General features: G+C 46.2%; 1 protein-coding gene across 1 annotated transcript in view; it reads left to right on the top strand.

Annotated features, from left to right (window-relative positions):
* The window catches only part of MEI1 (meiotic double-stranded break formation protein 1), a 669,052-nt gene that overhangs the window by 313,607 nt on the left and 340,384 nt on the right, over positions 1-15,061 (top strand). Inside the window, exon 13 of the mRNA XM_030213469.1 lies at positions 4,154-4,245. Within this exon, the coding sequence (XP_030069329.1) occupies positions 4,154-4,245 (92 nt within the window). The remainder of the gene's footprint in view (positions 1-4,153; positions 4,246-15,061) is intronic.

Raw genomic sequence — 15,061 nt, 5'->3', positions numbered from 1 at the left:
CAGCCCGAGGACGCCGCTTGCGTTGAGGTAGGGGACATGACAGAAATATTGGCATTGGGAGGAGCACTCTCCGCCCTTTGAGGAGGTACTGACACAGGAGTCTCCATGTTGCCAGGACAAGGCACCTGCGCTAATCCCGACCTTTCAGCAAGCTGTCTCTGACCCGATGCCCCTGCTTTTCCTGATGTTAGCCCTTGTTGAGTGCATCCGGGCCCTGCTCCAGGAGCATCTTTCAGAGCTTCCTCAACAGAGTGCGTTGGCATCTGAGGTGCTTGTGCCTGCTGCCTTGCAAGGCCCTCAGCCTGCAATGAGGTCTCCAATGCCAGTGCTGCGTGTAATACTAGTGTCTGTAGCTGCCCATGCTGGCATCCCCTTGATGTCAATGGAGGAAGCTTCGCTGGAGTTGAGATTGGAATCTACACCTCAGTGCCCTTCCAGACAAAGACACGGTTCCTCTTTCTTGAGGTGGTCTCAGCCATCCCATGATGAGTTATTTGCTGATACCCAAACAGAGTGCTCATGGGTGTCTGAGAAGGATCCACAGTACTTCTCAGAGGAGCAATCCTGTGCTATTCTTTTGATCCCTCTCCACCTGAGGAAAGGAGAAAGTCTCCACCTGAGAGCCTTTCCTTCACAGCTTTTGTCAGGGAGATGGTGACTGCTATCCCTATTCATTTGGAGAAGGAGGATGAGTAACAGCAGAATGGCCTATGCGAATTGCTGTCAGTGCCCTCAAGTCTTTACAGAGAAACACTGTATTAAAGTGGGAGGGGGGTTTAAAGACAGAGGGACATACTAGACATAAGGGCTTCCCCCAAAGTGGTCCACACAGGGAAAGGTCAGTCTTGACTGTAAGAGAGCCTTGGCCTTCTATCTGGAGTGGACTAAATCCCATAGGCAGTCCACCCAGCTTTTGTTTCTTTTGACCCTAACAGGATGGAGGTTCCATTGGTAAACACATACTATCCAATCGGCTACTGCCTATTACTGGACTCCTGGTGTGACAACTGGTTTAGTCAGACAGTTCTTCAGAATTTATTCAGGGTCTAGAATCCAAGTCCACCTCCTAAGCCCTTTTGTTTCTGTTTCAGGCTGTCCTAAAAAAAGAAAAAAACAACAACAAAAAAAAAGCAAAAGAGTTATTTGTTACGCATTGCTCATTGCAGGCCTTCAGTTTTATCTCCTTTTTAATTCACCCTGCAGCCACTTAAAGGGTCTATACCCAACACAGCTCAGGTCTGCCTGCACCTGCCGCTTGTGCTGTACAGTAGCACCCTCCTCCCATCTACTGGGTCCCACAGTTCCCAGAAAGCACTCAAAGACCCAACATGCAAACCACCAGGATTCTTTATCAGTCCAGACAGGGAGAGTCAACAAACTGAAAATTGTTTATTGTCTTAAAAATATTAAACAATTAACAGAAAAAGTGCAATCAGCAAACAATAACAAGTAACTGAAATATGGATCAATTATAACACTATCTAAACATTTGTTTACTTTCTAAAAAGTACCTGGGGAGATCAGGAAATATGCCGCTCACAGATTATCAAATATAACTGATCCAGTGGCGTAGCCAGGGGGGTGCCAGGGGAGCAGCCGCTCCCCCAAACGGAGTTCTGCCAGCTCCGGCGCCTATGTTTTTCTCAATGTGTTGCATTGAAAATGTGCGCCAGCGCTGGCGGAAATCTGCTTTTGCTCCCCCCGCGCCGTCAACCTGGCTCCACTTCTGAACTGATCATAGAGCCTCATCAAAGAGATCTGTTTCTCTCTTCTCCCAGCTAAGGCTAGGGAAAAAGTCAGTAAAATCCAAATGAAAATGAGCTCCTGGGCCCATCAGAGCTCAGAACAACAATCTTTGAAAATATACTGCAGACTGCTTTTCTAAAAGGCTTAAACAAACAAAAACAGCCTTGGTTGCAGCAGCTTCAAAACATAAACATGCACCATCTGCTGGCCAAACTAGAGAAATACACTTCAGGAATTACCCAATACAATTTACAGTTTTAAAACACACTGTTCTCTCATAGTCAGGAATTACTATTAGTGTGGATATAGCATCCTGCTTGTCCTCAGAGGGGAAAGGGAATGGGGTTTGGTATAGCACCTCTTTGTTGTTATAATCAAAGCAGTTTACATATTATATTAGATACTTTTGTACCTGGGGAAATGAAGGGTTGAGTGACTTGCCCAGAGTCACAAGGAGCTGCAGTGGGAATCAAACCCGGTTTCACTTGTTTGCAGGCCACTGTACTAACCATTAGGATATTCCTCCAAGTTGCTCACCTGTAGCAAATATTCGAGAGCAGCAGAATGCTTATCCACACTGCCCCACCCACCTCTCCTAGGATTTGAATTCTATCAGCTTTAGTATTTGACTGCACTTAGGGAATAGAAATCCATGGGAGACGTATGTGTTAGGCGGGGAGAGTCTGATAGGTACGGGCGGAGAAAGGGATCTTGGGGTGATAGTATCTGAGGATTTGAAGGCGACGAAACAGTGTGACAAGGCGGTGGCCGTAGCTAGAAGGTTGTTAGGCTGTATAGAGAGAGGTGTGACCAGCAGAAGAAAGGGGGTGTTGATGCCCCTGTATAAGTCGTTGGTGAGGCCCCACCTGGAGTATTGTGTTCAGTTTTGGAGGCCGTATCTTGTTAAGGATGTAAAAAGAATTGAAGCGGTGCAAAGAAAAGCTACGAGAATGGTATGGGATTTGCGTTACAAGACGTATGAGGAGAGACTTGCTGAACTAAACATGTATACTCTGGAGGAAAGGAGAAACAGGGGTGATATGATACAGACGTTCAAATATTTGAAAGGTATTAATCCGCAAACGAACCTTTTCCGGAGATGGGAAGGTGGTAGAACGAGAGGACATGAAATGAGATTGAAGGGGGGCAGACTCAAGAAAAATGTCAGGAAGTATTTTTTCACGGAGAGAGTAGTGGATGCTTGGAATGCCCTCCCACGGGAGGTGGTGGAAATGAAAACGGTAACGGAATTCAAACATGCATGGGATAAGCATAAAGGAATCCTGTGCCGAAGGAATGGATCCTCAGGAGCTTAGTCAGGATTGGGAGGCGGGGCTGGTGGTTGGGAGGCAGGGATAGTGCTGGACAGACTTGTACGGTCTGTGCCAGAGCCGGTGGTGGGCAGCGGGACTGGTGGTTGGGAGGCAGGGATAGTGCTGGACAGACTTGTATGGTCTGTACCAGAGCCGGTGGTTGGGAGGCAGGGCTGATGGTTGGGAGGTGAGGATAGTGCTGGGCAGACTTACACGGTCTGTGCCAGAGCCAGTGGTTGGGAGGAGGGGCAGGTGGTTGGGAGGCGGGGATAGTGCTGGGCAGACTTATACGGTCTGTGCCCTGAAGAGCACAGGTACAAATCAAAGTAGGGTATACACAAAAAGCAGCAAATATGAGTTATCTTGTTGGGCAGACTGGATGGACTGTGCAGGTCTTTTTCTGCCGTCATCTATGTTACTATGACTGGCATAGTCTCACGCAATGACAGTGGGTGGGGAGGCACGAGCACTTGTGGTGTGCTGCCTTCAAAGGCTTACAGAAGTTGCTGGGGAGCGGTTCCCACACAGAAGCTCAATTGGATGATGTTGCACATCAGGGTGGATATGCATTCTGCTGTCCTTAGAGAACACCTACTACAAGTGAGCAACTTTGCTTTACGTGTGAAGCCTGCTGTACTTAGGCACACCCGTTACGCCTGCCAGTGACCTGGCATAACTGCCTGCCCCTACATTTAGGTGCACCAATAAGAGTTTATTGCTAATATTCTATAATGGAATCAGGGCACCCAGGTGGTGTTATAGAATAGGTACCCCACACGCAGCATTGGGGCACCTGAAAGAGGGTGCTCTGTTATAAAATTGCCACCTTAGGTTAAGTTTGACTAAAAATAGGGCACAAGTTTAGAAGCCTAACTTAGAAGCTTAAATTTAAGGGATCAGCTTTTTTGGAATATCAAGCCCTTTGTTTTTCTCCCTCTGGACACCCCTCAATATTTGAAAACTGTTTTTATGGGGGTGGGGGGGGTGGGACTGCAGTCTCATTAGTATCCATGTAGTTTGGGTCTTAAAAAACTTTGGCCCATTGTCTAAGCATAAATATGCATCTATTGTTTCCTTTTTCTTTAATGTCATAGGTTCATACAACAAACAAACACCAGAGTAAAAGCATTTCCCGACAGGGGCAGTTTCTGGTCATTTCTCTGGAAACTTTCCATAGCGCATGCAGGTAAGGAGTATTAAACCTCCTCTCTCAGCAATACTTCTGCCTATTGAAGCCAGCTTTTGTATTATAATTTTTGTGTGACATAATCTCTCTGCATCATTCATCATATATTATTAGCAGTTCTAAAGCACTACTAGGCATATGTAGCACTTTACAGATAAGTATACTAAAGAAAATTTGTTTTTTTGAAGCTTACAGACTAATAAGACTGATAGATGTTTTATTGCTGTGGCAGTCTTTCCTCACAAAGGGCTCCTTTTACAAAGGCACACTAGTGTTTTTAGCATGTGCTAAAAATAAGTGTGTGCTGAAGGCTAGAGACACGCATGTATTCGCTCATATATTCCTATTGGCGTCTCTAATATCTAGCGCACACTAAAAACGCTAGTGCGCCTTTTTAAAAGACCCTCCTCCCAAATTCTGCCCCCGAGCTGGCTCAGGATGTCACTGTGTACAACATAAATGCATTAGGCCACAGGTGGAACAACCAGGTGGACACAGACATCAAAGAGAGCAAGCCATTCAATGTTGGCAACTGCCACTGTTTGCACACTAGCCATGTGGAGGATCCCTTTTGTGTATATTGCATGGATATTGTTGAAAAGAATACTCAAGATACATGTGTTTTGTTTGACTATCAATGAATTTATGTACCCCTGATGCAGGCGTATGTTGAAACATGAGCGATGTCGGGTGTTGAATAAAGGATTGCTCCCTTTTTTTTGTATTGAGATTTTTTTGCAAACTAATATAAGCAAGCAATGAGAAATATAGAAATACATCATAAAAGAATCAAACAAATCATAACATTCAAATTCAAGCCCACATCAAGGAGAGATCAATAAGCAAGAACCATTACAGAAAAATAATAATAATAAAAAAAGCAAATTCTGCAAGTACAAAAACAAATCTATAATTTCCAAAGTAACCTGCTACAATAAACCAGGAAATATTATACAGAAGAAACCTTAGTAGAAAGAAAAGTTTCTAAATGTGCAAGATCTAGAAACAAGTAGGTATATTTCTCATAGGTAACCAGGCATTTGTCACGGATTCTGGGATGGTGAGCCCTTGGACTGCAGCAAGGGCTGCAGCAGACAAGTGCTCTGGAATGGCATAGGGCACACTGGACAAAGCAGAGGCAGGACAAAAAGCTGGATCCAGACAAGACCAGGAAACAAAGCAAAGGGCAAGAACTGAACCCAGACAGGAACCATGCAAGACACAGAACAAGACTATAAATGGGGTCAGGCACAGCAAGACAAGGCACAAAACACAGCAAACAAAGCAGTGCAAACTAAAGACAAGGCAGGAATGGAGCTTGGCTGTAGCAGGAACCAGGAACGAAGCTTGGCTGTAGCAGGAACCAGGAACAGAGCTTGGTTGTAATAGGAACCAGGGACGGAGCTTAACTGTAGCAGGAACGAGGAACAGAGCTTGGCTGTAGCAGGAGCCAGGAACGAAAGGTAGAACACTCATATGGGCCACAAGGCTGAACTGAAACCTAAAAATACTCAGCGTCACAATTGACTGCAACCTTACCCTTGAGAGCCAAGTAAACTCCGTAATAAAGAAAATGTTCTATTCAATGTGGAAACTTATACGAATAAAACCTTTCTTCCTGAGGGAAATTTTTCGAAACCTTGTACAATCAATGGTCTTAAGCCATGCAGATTACTGCAACGGAATCTATGCGGGATGTAAAGAAAAACTTGCAAAAAAACCTCCAAACCGCACAAAACACAGCTGCCAGGCTAATATTTGGTAAAACATGCTTCGAAAGTGCTAAACCCCTCCAAGAAAAGCTGCACTGGCTCCCAACTAAAGAACAGATCATCTTCAAAATCTGCACCTTGGTTCACAAAATCATCTACGGCATAGTCCCAGGATACACAACAGACCTCATAGATCTACCAACCAGAAACAGAATCGGATCATCACGATCATACCTAAACTTACATACCCAAATTGCAAAGGACTTAAATACAAAACAACTTATGCATCCAGCTTCTCCTATATAAGCGCACAACTATGGAATGGACTCCCAAAAGCTGTGAAAATAATCCATGACCATCTAAACTTCAGGAAATCACTAAAAACCAACCTCTTCAAAAAGGCTTACCCTACTGATCCAACGTAAATCCCCACACCCAGCAACACAGCATAACCAATACTCGTACTGGACAATACACAATCTTCACTCCCTCCGACCCTCATGTTGCCTGACACACAACTACCTCATTCGACCACAACATAACCTTGTATTTGTTATCAACCGTCTGGCGAACACCTTTACAGTATTATGTTGTTGTTTTTTTAATCGTTTATTTATAATTTTTCATTTTACAAGGGTCACTTGCAAACAGTAATACAGAGATGACTGCACATTAATACAAGATAAGAAGAAAACAATCCCAACTAGATATATGGATTATATACAATCTTTCTCTTTCTTAGACCACAAAGTGAAGAAAAATAGGGAGAGTGAGATAAGACAAGGAGATCAATTAAACAGAAAAAAGAAAACATGGTATTAACCTGATTATCCCCAGATATTACTCATCTAATTCATTATTCCACATTGATCATCTGGTTGGCTTCTTCAAGACCAAATACAGTGTATAGTCAATTCATTTCATTGAGAACATACTTATTGTCCAGATTTTAGTTAGAAATAATAGATCTGATTACATTCTCTCTCGTTTAAAAACCAGAAATTATTTAACAATACATATACTTGAGGATCACGTGACGCCATGAGCTGAGCAAGTCGCATGTTGTCTCAGCTCCGAGGCCTTCACCCCGGAATCGTACAATTTTGCAACGAAAAGTCTGTAAAACCCTGCATATTTAACAGGTAACCCGCGCATGGACAAATACCTGCAGAAGACGTCAGCTGAAATGGCGCTCAGGTCGTGGAAAAAAGAAAAACTCAAATCGAGCGCTGTGGACGGGAAAATGGCGGAAGGCCCCCCCCCCCCCCCCGATGTTCCGCCAGTCATGCATTTCAACGAACAGCAACTATCGCAGCTGACTGCGGCAATTGCACAGGCGTGGGACCCGAAATGGGCAATGCTAAACGAAAAGCTGGATGGTTACCAAACAGCGCTGGATGGTTTGGGGCTCCGTGTGAGCGATATGGAAACCAGAGTGTCAGCTCTCGAAGATGACTCCCGCGGTTATGGGCCCGACCTGCGCGCCTTACAGCAGCAGATGAAGGAGCACAGAGATCGCCTTGATGACCTGGAGGGCAGATCTCGTTGTAACAACCTCCGTATAGTCGGATTTCCAGAACAACTCCCAGAGAGAAATTTAGGGGAAAGCAACAGAACAAGATCCCCTAAGAAAATACTAACCAAGCAGCGCACGCTGCACAAAACACAGCCACAAACAAAAGGTCAAAAGACCCTTACACATAGGCACAAACAGTAACTGAAGGGTAAAAGACAACCCCACACAAAGAAATAGCTCACACTGTGCTTGAAAGCACAGTGAGACAAAAGAGCAACATAGTAGAATCAACAAGTAAAAGGTTAAAGTGAAATCATACAGAAAAACAGCTCAGGGCTGTGCTAGAAACCACAGCTAAATAGAAGAGCAGTTCACACAAACAGAAACCACACAGAGAGACAGCTCAGGGCTGTGATAGGAAGTACAGCTAAATGAAAGAGCAGCTCACTCAGACTCAAACAGAAACCGCACTGAGAGAGCTCAGAGCTATGTTAGGAAGCACAGCTAAATGAATGAGCAGCTCACTCAGACTCAAACAGAAACCACACAGAGAGACAGCTCAGGACTGTGCTAGATACCACAGCTAAACAGAAGAGCAGCCCAAACAGATACAAACAACAGATTCAGCAAGTAAAGGGTTAAAGGGAAACCGAGAGCTTCTCAGGGCTGTGCTAGAAACCACAGCTAAACAAAAGAGCAGCCCAAACAGATACAGATTCAGCAAGTAAAGGGTTAAAGGGAAACACACAGTGAGGCAGCTCAGGGCTGTGCTAGGAAGTACAGCTAAATTAAAGAGCAGCTCACTCAGCCCCAAACAGAAACCGCACTGAGAGACAGTTCAGGGCTGTGCTAGGAAGCACAGCTAAACAAAAGAGCAGCTCACTCAGACTCAAACAGAAACCACTGAGGCAGCTCAGGGCTGTGCTAGGAAGCACAGCTAAATGAAAGAGCAGCTCACTCAGGACTCAAACAGAACCCACACAGAGAGACAGTTCGGGGCTGTGCTATAAACCACAGCTAAACAGAAGAGCAGCCCAAACAGATACAAACAACAGATTAAGCAAGTAAAGGGTTAAAGGGAAACCACACAGAGAGGCAGCTCAGGGCTGTGCTAGGAAGCACAGATAAATGAAATAGCAGCTCAGCCCCAAACAGAAACCGCACTGAGAGACAGTTCAGGGCTAGGAAGCACAGCTAAACAAAAGAGCAGCTTACTCAGACTCAAACAGAAACCACACACAGAGGCAGCTCAGGGCTGTGCTAGAAACCACAGCTAAACACAAGGGCAGCCCAAACAGATACGAACAACAGATTCAGCAAGTCAAGGGTTAAAGAGAAACCACACAGTGAGGCAGCTCAGGGCTGTGCTAGGAAGCACAGCTAAACAAAAAAAATGTCAGGACGTTTTTTTGTTCACAGAGAGAGTGGTGGATGCTTGGAATGCCCTCCCGCGGGAGGTGGTGGAGAGGAAAACGGTAACAGAATTCAAACATGCGTGGGATAAACATAAAGGAATCTTGTTCAGAAGAAATGGATCCTCAGGAGCTTAGCCAAGATTGGGTGGCAGAGCTGGTGGTGGGAGGAGGGGATAGTGCTGGCCAGACTTATACGGTCTGGCCAGCATGCGTGGGATAAACATAAAGGAATCCTGTGCAGAAGGAATGGATCCTCAGGAGCTTAGCCTAGAATGGGTGGCAGAGCTGGTGGTTGGGAGGCGGGGCTAGTGCTGGGCAGACTTATACGGTCTGTGCTGGGGCTGGTGGTTGGGAGGCGGGACTAGTGCTGGGCAGACTTATATGGTCTGTGCCGGGCTGGTGGTTGGGCGGTGGGGACAGTGCTGGGCAGACTTAAACGGTCTGTGCCAGAGCCAGTGGTTGGAGGCAGGGATAGTGCTGGGCAGACTTATACGGTCTGTGCCAGAGCTGGTGGTGGGAGGCGGGACTGGTAGTTGGGAGGCGGGGATAGTGCTGGGCAGACTTATAGGGTCTGTGCCAGAGCTGGTGATTGGGAGGCGGGGTTGGTGGTTGGGTGATTGGGAGGCGGGGTTGGTGGTTGGGAGGCAGGGATAGGGCTGGCCAGACTTATACGGTCTGTGCACTGAAGAGGACAGTACAAATAAAAAAAATAGCACATATGAATTTATCTTCTTGGGCAGACTGGATAGACCATGCAGGTCTTTTTTCTGCTGTCATCTACTATGTTTACTATGTCTGTGCCAGAGCCGGTGGTGGGAGGTGGAGATAGTGCTGGGCAGACTTATACGGTCTCTGCCAGAGCCAGTGGTGGGAGACGGGGCTGGTGGTTGGGAGGCAGGGATAGTGCTGGGCATAGGCGCCCCGTATAAGAGGCTTGGGCCCAGCTGTGAGCTTCGCGGCGGCCCCACCTGCCTCCCTCTCCAAATCTACCCCGATGAAATCTTCTGCTGCCGCCGCTTCTATTGAGCAGCGCAGCGGCAGCCGCTTCTCTCGGAGCCAGCATAACGTAAGAAGAAAAAGAAGCGCGGGGCCGCAGCAGCGTTCAGACATGCGCTGTCGGCTCTGCCGGTCTCTGCCCCGTGACGTCAATTTTCCGTTCTGGGGGCAGAGGACCGGCAGAGCCGACAGCGCATGTCTGAACGCTGCTGCGGCCCCGCGCTTCTTTTTCTTCTTCTGTCAGCGCTGCTGTAAAGAAGCCCGGGCCGGAGGGAGAGAAGAGAATGTGTGGAAACGGTAGGAGGAGAGAGAAGGAGAGCAGGGGAGAGCCAGAGAGCGATAGGGAAAGAAAGAGGAGCCATGGAAAAGAGCAGGGGAGAGCCAGGGACATGGAAAAAAGCAGGGGAGGGCCAGAAAGAGATGGGGACAGAAAGAGGAGCCATGGAAAAGAGCAGGGGAGAGCCAGGGACATGGAAAAGAGCAGGGGAGAGCCAGAAAGAGATGGGGAGAGAAAGAGGGGCCATGGAAAAGAGCAGGGGAGAGCCAGAGAGCGATAGGGAAAGAAAGAGGGGACATGGAAAAGAGCAGGGAAGAGCCAGGGACATGGAAAAGAGCAGGGGAGAGCCAGAAAGAGATGGGGAGAGAAAGAGGGGCCATGGAAAAGAGCAGAGGAGAGCCAGAAAGAGATGGGGAGAGAAAGAGGGGCCATGGAAAAGAGCAGGGGAGAGCCAGAGAGCGATAGGGAAAGAAAGAGGAGCCATGGAAAAGAGCAGGGGAGAGCCAGGGACATGAAAAAAAAGCAGGGGAGAGCCAGAAAAAGATGGGGAGAGAAAGAGGGGCCATGGAAAAGAGCAGAGGAGAGCCAGAAAGAGATGGGGAGAGAAAGAGGGGCCATGGAAAAGAACAGGGGAGAGCCAGGGACATGAAAAAAAGCAGGGGAGAGCCAGAAAGCGATGGGGAGAGAAAAAGGGGCCATGGAAAAGAGCAGAGGAGAGCCAGGGACATGGAAAAAAAAGCAGGGGAGAGCCAGAAAGAGATGGGGAGAGAAAGAGGGGGCAAGGGCAGGAGAGAGAGAGAGAGAAGCTGCTGGGGAGAAACTGGGGGAGACCCTAGCTGTCAGACTGAGAAATGCTGGCTGGATGAAAGGAGGGAGAAAGAGGAAAAATGCTGGAAGGAGGGAAGAAACTGGTAGGGAGGGAGAGAGGAAAGACACTGGAAGGATGGGGTGAGAGAGGACATGCTGAATGGAAAAGGGTCAAGAGAGAGAACTGTCTAGAAGGAAGGGGAGATAGAGGAAGACAATGGTCGGAAGGATTGGGAGAGGATAATGGGTGGAAGGATGGAGAGAGAAAGAGGGATGACACTGGATGGAATGGTAGGAGAGAAAGAGGGAAGGTACTGGACATGGATGGAGGAGAGAGAAGTATATGCACATGGATGGAGGGGAGTGAGGAGAAATGCTGGATATGGATGGAGGGGAAACTACTGAATTTAAGAGCTGGATCGGGATACTGAAGGATAGGGACAGGGCTACAGATGGTAGACAGGACGCATAGGGACACAGGAGGATGGTGGACATGGTGAGAGAAAAAATATCAAATGGAAAGAAGACACTGCATAAAACAGAAGACACTGGGACCAAAGCGAATAGAAAAACTAAATGATCAGACAACAAAGGTAGAAAAAAGTATTTTATTCAGAATTTATTAACTGGAATATGTCAGCTTTTGGAAATGTGCATCTGTGATATTTTGCATGTAAGTTTCAATTTTTCTAGTATTGCTCCATGCTGAGTCTGAGTTCTTGAGGTAACTTTCCAGTTTTGTCTTCATATCTGTTGTGTCATGTGTTTTTCATGTGCAATCAAGGTGCAGTATTCTACTAGTGTGTAGTATTTACAGCCCATTTTGGGGTTTTTTTTGTTTCACTAGGTTGTGTACTGGTGTTTTAGAGTCCGGTGTAATTACAGTGCTGCCTTTCCACGCATAAGGTTGTAGCTCGTCCTGTCCTTGGAATTAGTGCTGTTATGGTTTGCTATGGTTATGAGTGTGTTTTTGCACAAGTTTGTGTATAGTGTTTTGCAGTGGAGAGATTGTGTATTGGCCTTACTGAGGTGGCACCAAAACATCAGAATGGGTTTTAGAGCCTAAATCACGACACACTACCTCTTGAAGGATCTACATATAGTCGTTCATAAAAGGAGCTCATTGTGAACACTATCCACCCTAAAAGGGTGTTTTGTGGCTCTACATGAGAATTGTGATATTATGATCCCTTGTTTCATATTGTTGACGGTCTGCATTTTCCGTATGGGTGGTATATTGGTTTATTAGGGTCTGCCCAGTGTTAAGGTACAGTAAGGTTTATGAGTGTGTTTTTGCACAAATTTGTGCATAGTGTTTTGCAGTTGAGCAATTGTGGTTAGTACATGCTTTGAGCAACCACTTTATTCTTTGACATATGACACATATTTAATATCTAAATGTAATAAAAGGTATTGTGTCTTATTTTTACTTATTTTTTTTTCTGTGTTGTCAGACATTTATGGTGTAAGCCCTGCCCCTGGCCCCACCCCTAGCCCCGCCCCCTTTAGCCTCCCCAAACAGTTGGGCCACCGACCGCCTATGGTGCTGGGTAGACTTGTATGGTCTGTGCCCTGAAAATGACAGTTACAAATCAAGGTAAGATATACACAAAAACTAGCACATATGACTTTGTCTTGTTGGGCAGACTGGATGGACTGTGCAGGTCTTTTTCTGCCGTCATCTACTATGTTAAACAAAAGAGCAGCTCACTCAGACTCAAACAGAACCCACACAGAGAGGCAGCTTAGGGCTGTGCTATAAACCACAGGTAAACGGAACAGCAGCCCAAACAAATACAAACAACAGATTCAGCAAGTAAAGGGTTAAGGGGAAACCACACAGACAGGCAGCTCAGAGCTGTGCTAGGAAGCACAGCTAAATGAAAGAGCAGCTCACTCAGCCCCAAACAGAAACCGCACTGAGAGGCAGCTCAGGGCTGTGCTAGGAAGCACAGCTAAATAAAAGAGCTCACTGAACCCCAAACAGACACTGCACTGAGAGACAACTCAGGGCTGTGCTAGGAAGCACAGCTAAACAAAAGAGCAGCTCACTCAGACTCAAACAGAACCCACACAGAGAGGCAGCTCAGGGCTGTGCTATAAACCACAGCTAAACGGAAGAGCAGCCCAAACAGATACAAACAACAGATTCAGCAAGTAAAGGGTTAAAGGGAAACCACACAGAGAGGCAGCTTAGGGCTGTGCTAGAAACCACAGCTAATTTAAAGAGCAGCTCACTCAGACCCAAACAGAAACTGCACTGAGAGACAGCTCAGGCTGTGCTAGGAAGCACAGCTAAACAAAAGAGCAGCTCACTCAGACTCAAACAGAACCCACACAGAGAGGCAGCTCAGGACTGTGCTAGAAACCACAGCTAAACAAAAGAGCAGCCCAAACAGATACAAACAACAGATTCAGCAAGTAAAGGGTTCAAGGGAAACTACACAGAGAGGCAGCTCAGGGCTGTGCTAGAACAAACAGCTAAACAGAAGGGCAGCCCAAACAGATACCAACAACAGATTCAAGACATGCAGAAATAAAGCCAAGCAGGAAATGGATCCAGACAGGGAACACAAAGACAAGGTTAAGAGATCTGATGCAAAGGCAAAGCATGAAAGTGGCAAGGTGCTTTATAAAGGACTTTGCTGAAGATGTCACAACTAGGAATGAGGTTTGTGTAAATATAGAGACGAAAAGAAGCCTTTACCTTGCCCCCCCCCCCCTCTTTCCTGGGAAGGGGGCATCTTGCAGAGAGCAGGGAGACACAGAGGACAAGCTGAGAGCCAGCAACAATGCTAGCACCTTTTGTTAGAATGTTTAGAGTGTTTAAAATGCTCCAGCACTGTTGTACAAAGAACTCAGATGTCCATGGCTGCTAGATGTGTGTTTATAAAGTTTCAGCAGTTTGTAACTGTGAGAGAAGGGCAGACTTGTTACAAACCTTCCGATTGGCTGTCTGAGAGCACAGTACAAGGTTCCTGATTTGCTGTTTGAGAACTGGAAGTAGAGGAGGGGACAGTGTGTGAGATAGCCAATAGGAGACAGGATCTGCAAAAAGGCACAAATTTGGACCAATGAGGTGGCAGGAGGCAGTCTGATCCTTCGATTGGTGCAAATTTCAAGCCAATCCAGGGGACAGAGAGGTGGGACAAAGAAGTTTTTACAGTGCAGAGGCTGCCTGGGAAGAAGAAGGCAATCAAGGCTACAGACAATGGAAGCTACAAGCATGGTCTGAGGGAAGAATGTGCTGCAAGCTGGGGCAGAAGCAGGGCATGCTCAAATAAGAAGAAGCAGCTGCAGGCTGGAACCCACAGATGAAGAAAGAGAGATGACAAAAGCCTGCCTTGGGGAACAGCTGCCAGCCTAAGCCTCGAGTCCTGCGACTGCCTTGCCTTTTGTGAGAATTAGGGTAGCAGTCCATCAGTGAGATTAAGGGTGGTTGTATAGCAGAAGCAAAAGGGGGCATGTTTTGGGTGGTGTAGATAGGAATTTCCCTTGCTTATCTTTTCTTTGAATCCAGTTAGTGCACAAGTTCCACAGAAAGTCAAGGTTTTCCTTTTTTGAGTTTTTTTGAGTCAGAGTAGTAGGTATCGGGAGTCCCTGAACCAGTGAGCTGACCTCACCAACCGAGGAGACGTAGAAGTGAAGAAGACTAAGGTACCCAACGCAAGAAAGCAGCGATGCTAGCGAAGACTTTAATATACTGGTAACGAAATTGTGTGCACACAAATTGAAAACTATATATATCAGATCTGAGCACACTAATTAGTGCTGTGTACATGTGTGGGATGTTTTGGGTTACTGCAGATGTGGAGTTGGGGTCTTGATAGCTGTGATCCTTGATAACTGTGATTCTTGGTGACTGTGACTGTAGTTTTAAAATTGTTATTGCCTTTATTTCCTTTGTAACTTATCTCAAAGCATTTAACATCTTGCACTAATTTTATTTAATACCATCAACCTGTAAAAATTGGTACCAACATTTAAGAAACATAACCAACAAGTGTTTCTATTTACTTTACCCTCTATTCATTTTACCCTTTAATAAAACCTTTAATATTATTTTTCTTGCTAAATCCCTTGGTTGTGTGGA

Source organism: Microcaecilia unicolor, chromosome 1 (assembly GCF_901765095.1).
Source record: "Microcaecilia unicolor chromosome 1, aMicUni1.1, whole genome shotgun sequence".
NCBI classification, from domain to species: domain Eukaryota; kingdom Metazoa; phylum Chordata; class Amphibia; order Gymnophiona; family Siphonopidae; genus Microcaecilia; species Microcaecilia unicolor.
The sequence above is the reverse complement of the archived record's forward strand: the minus strand, read 5'-3'. Positions and strand labels throughout refer to the sequence as shown.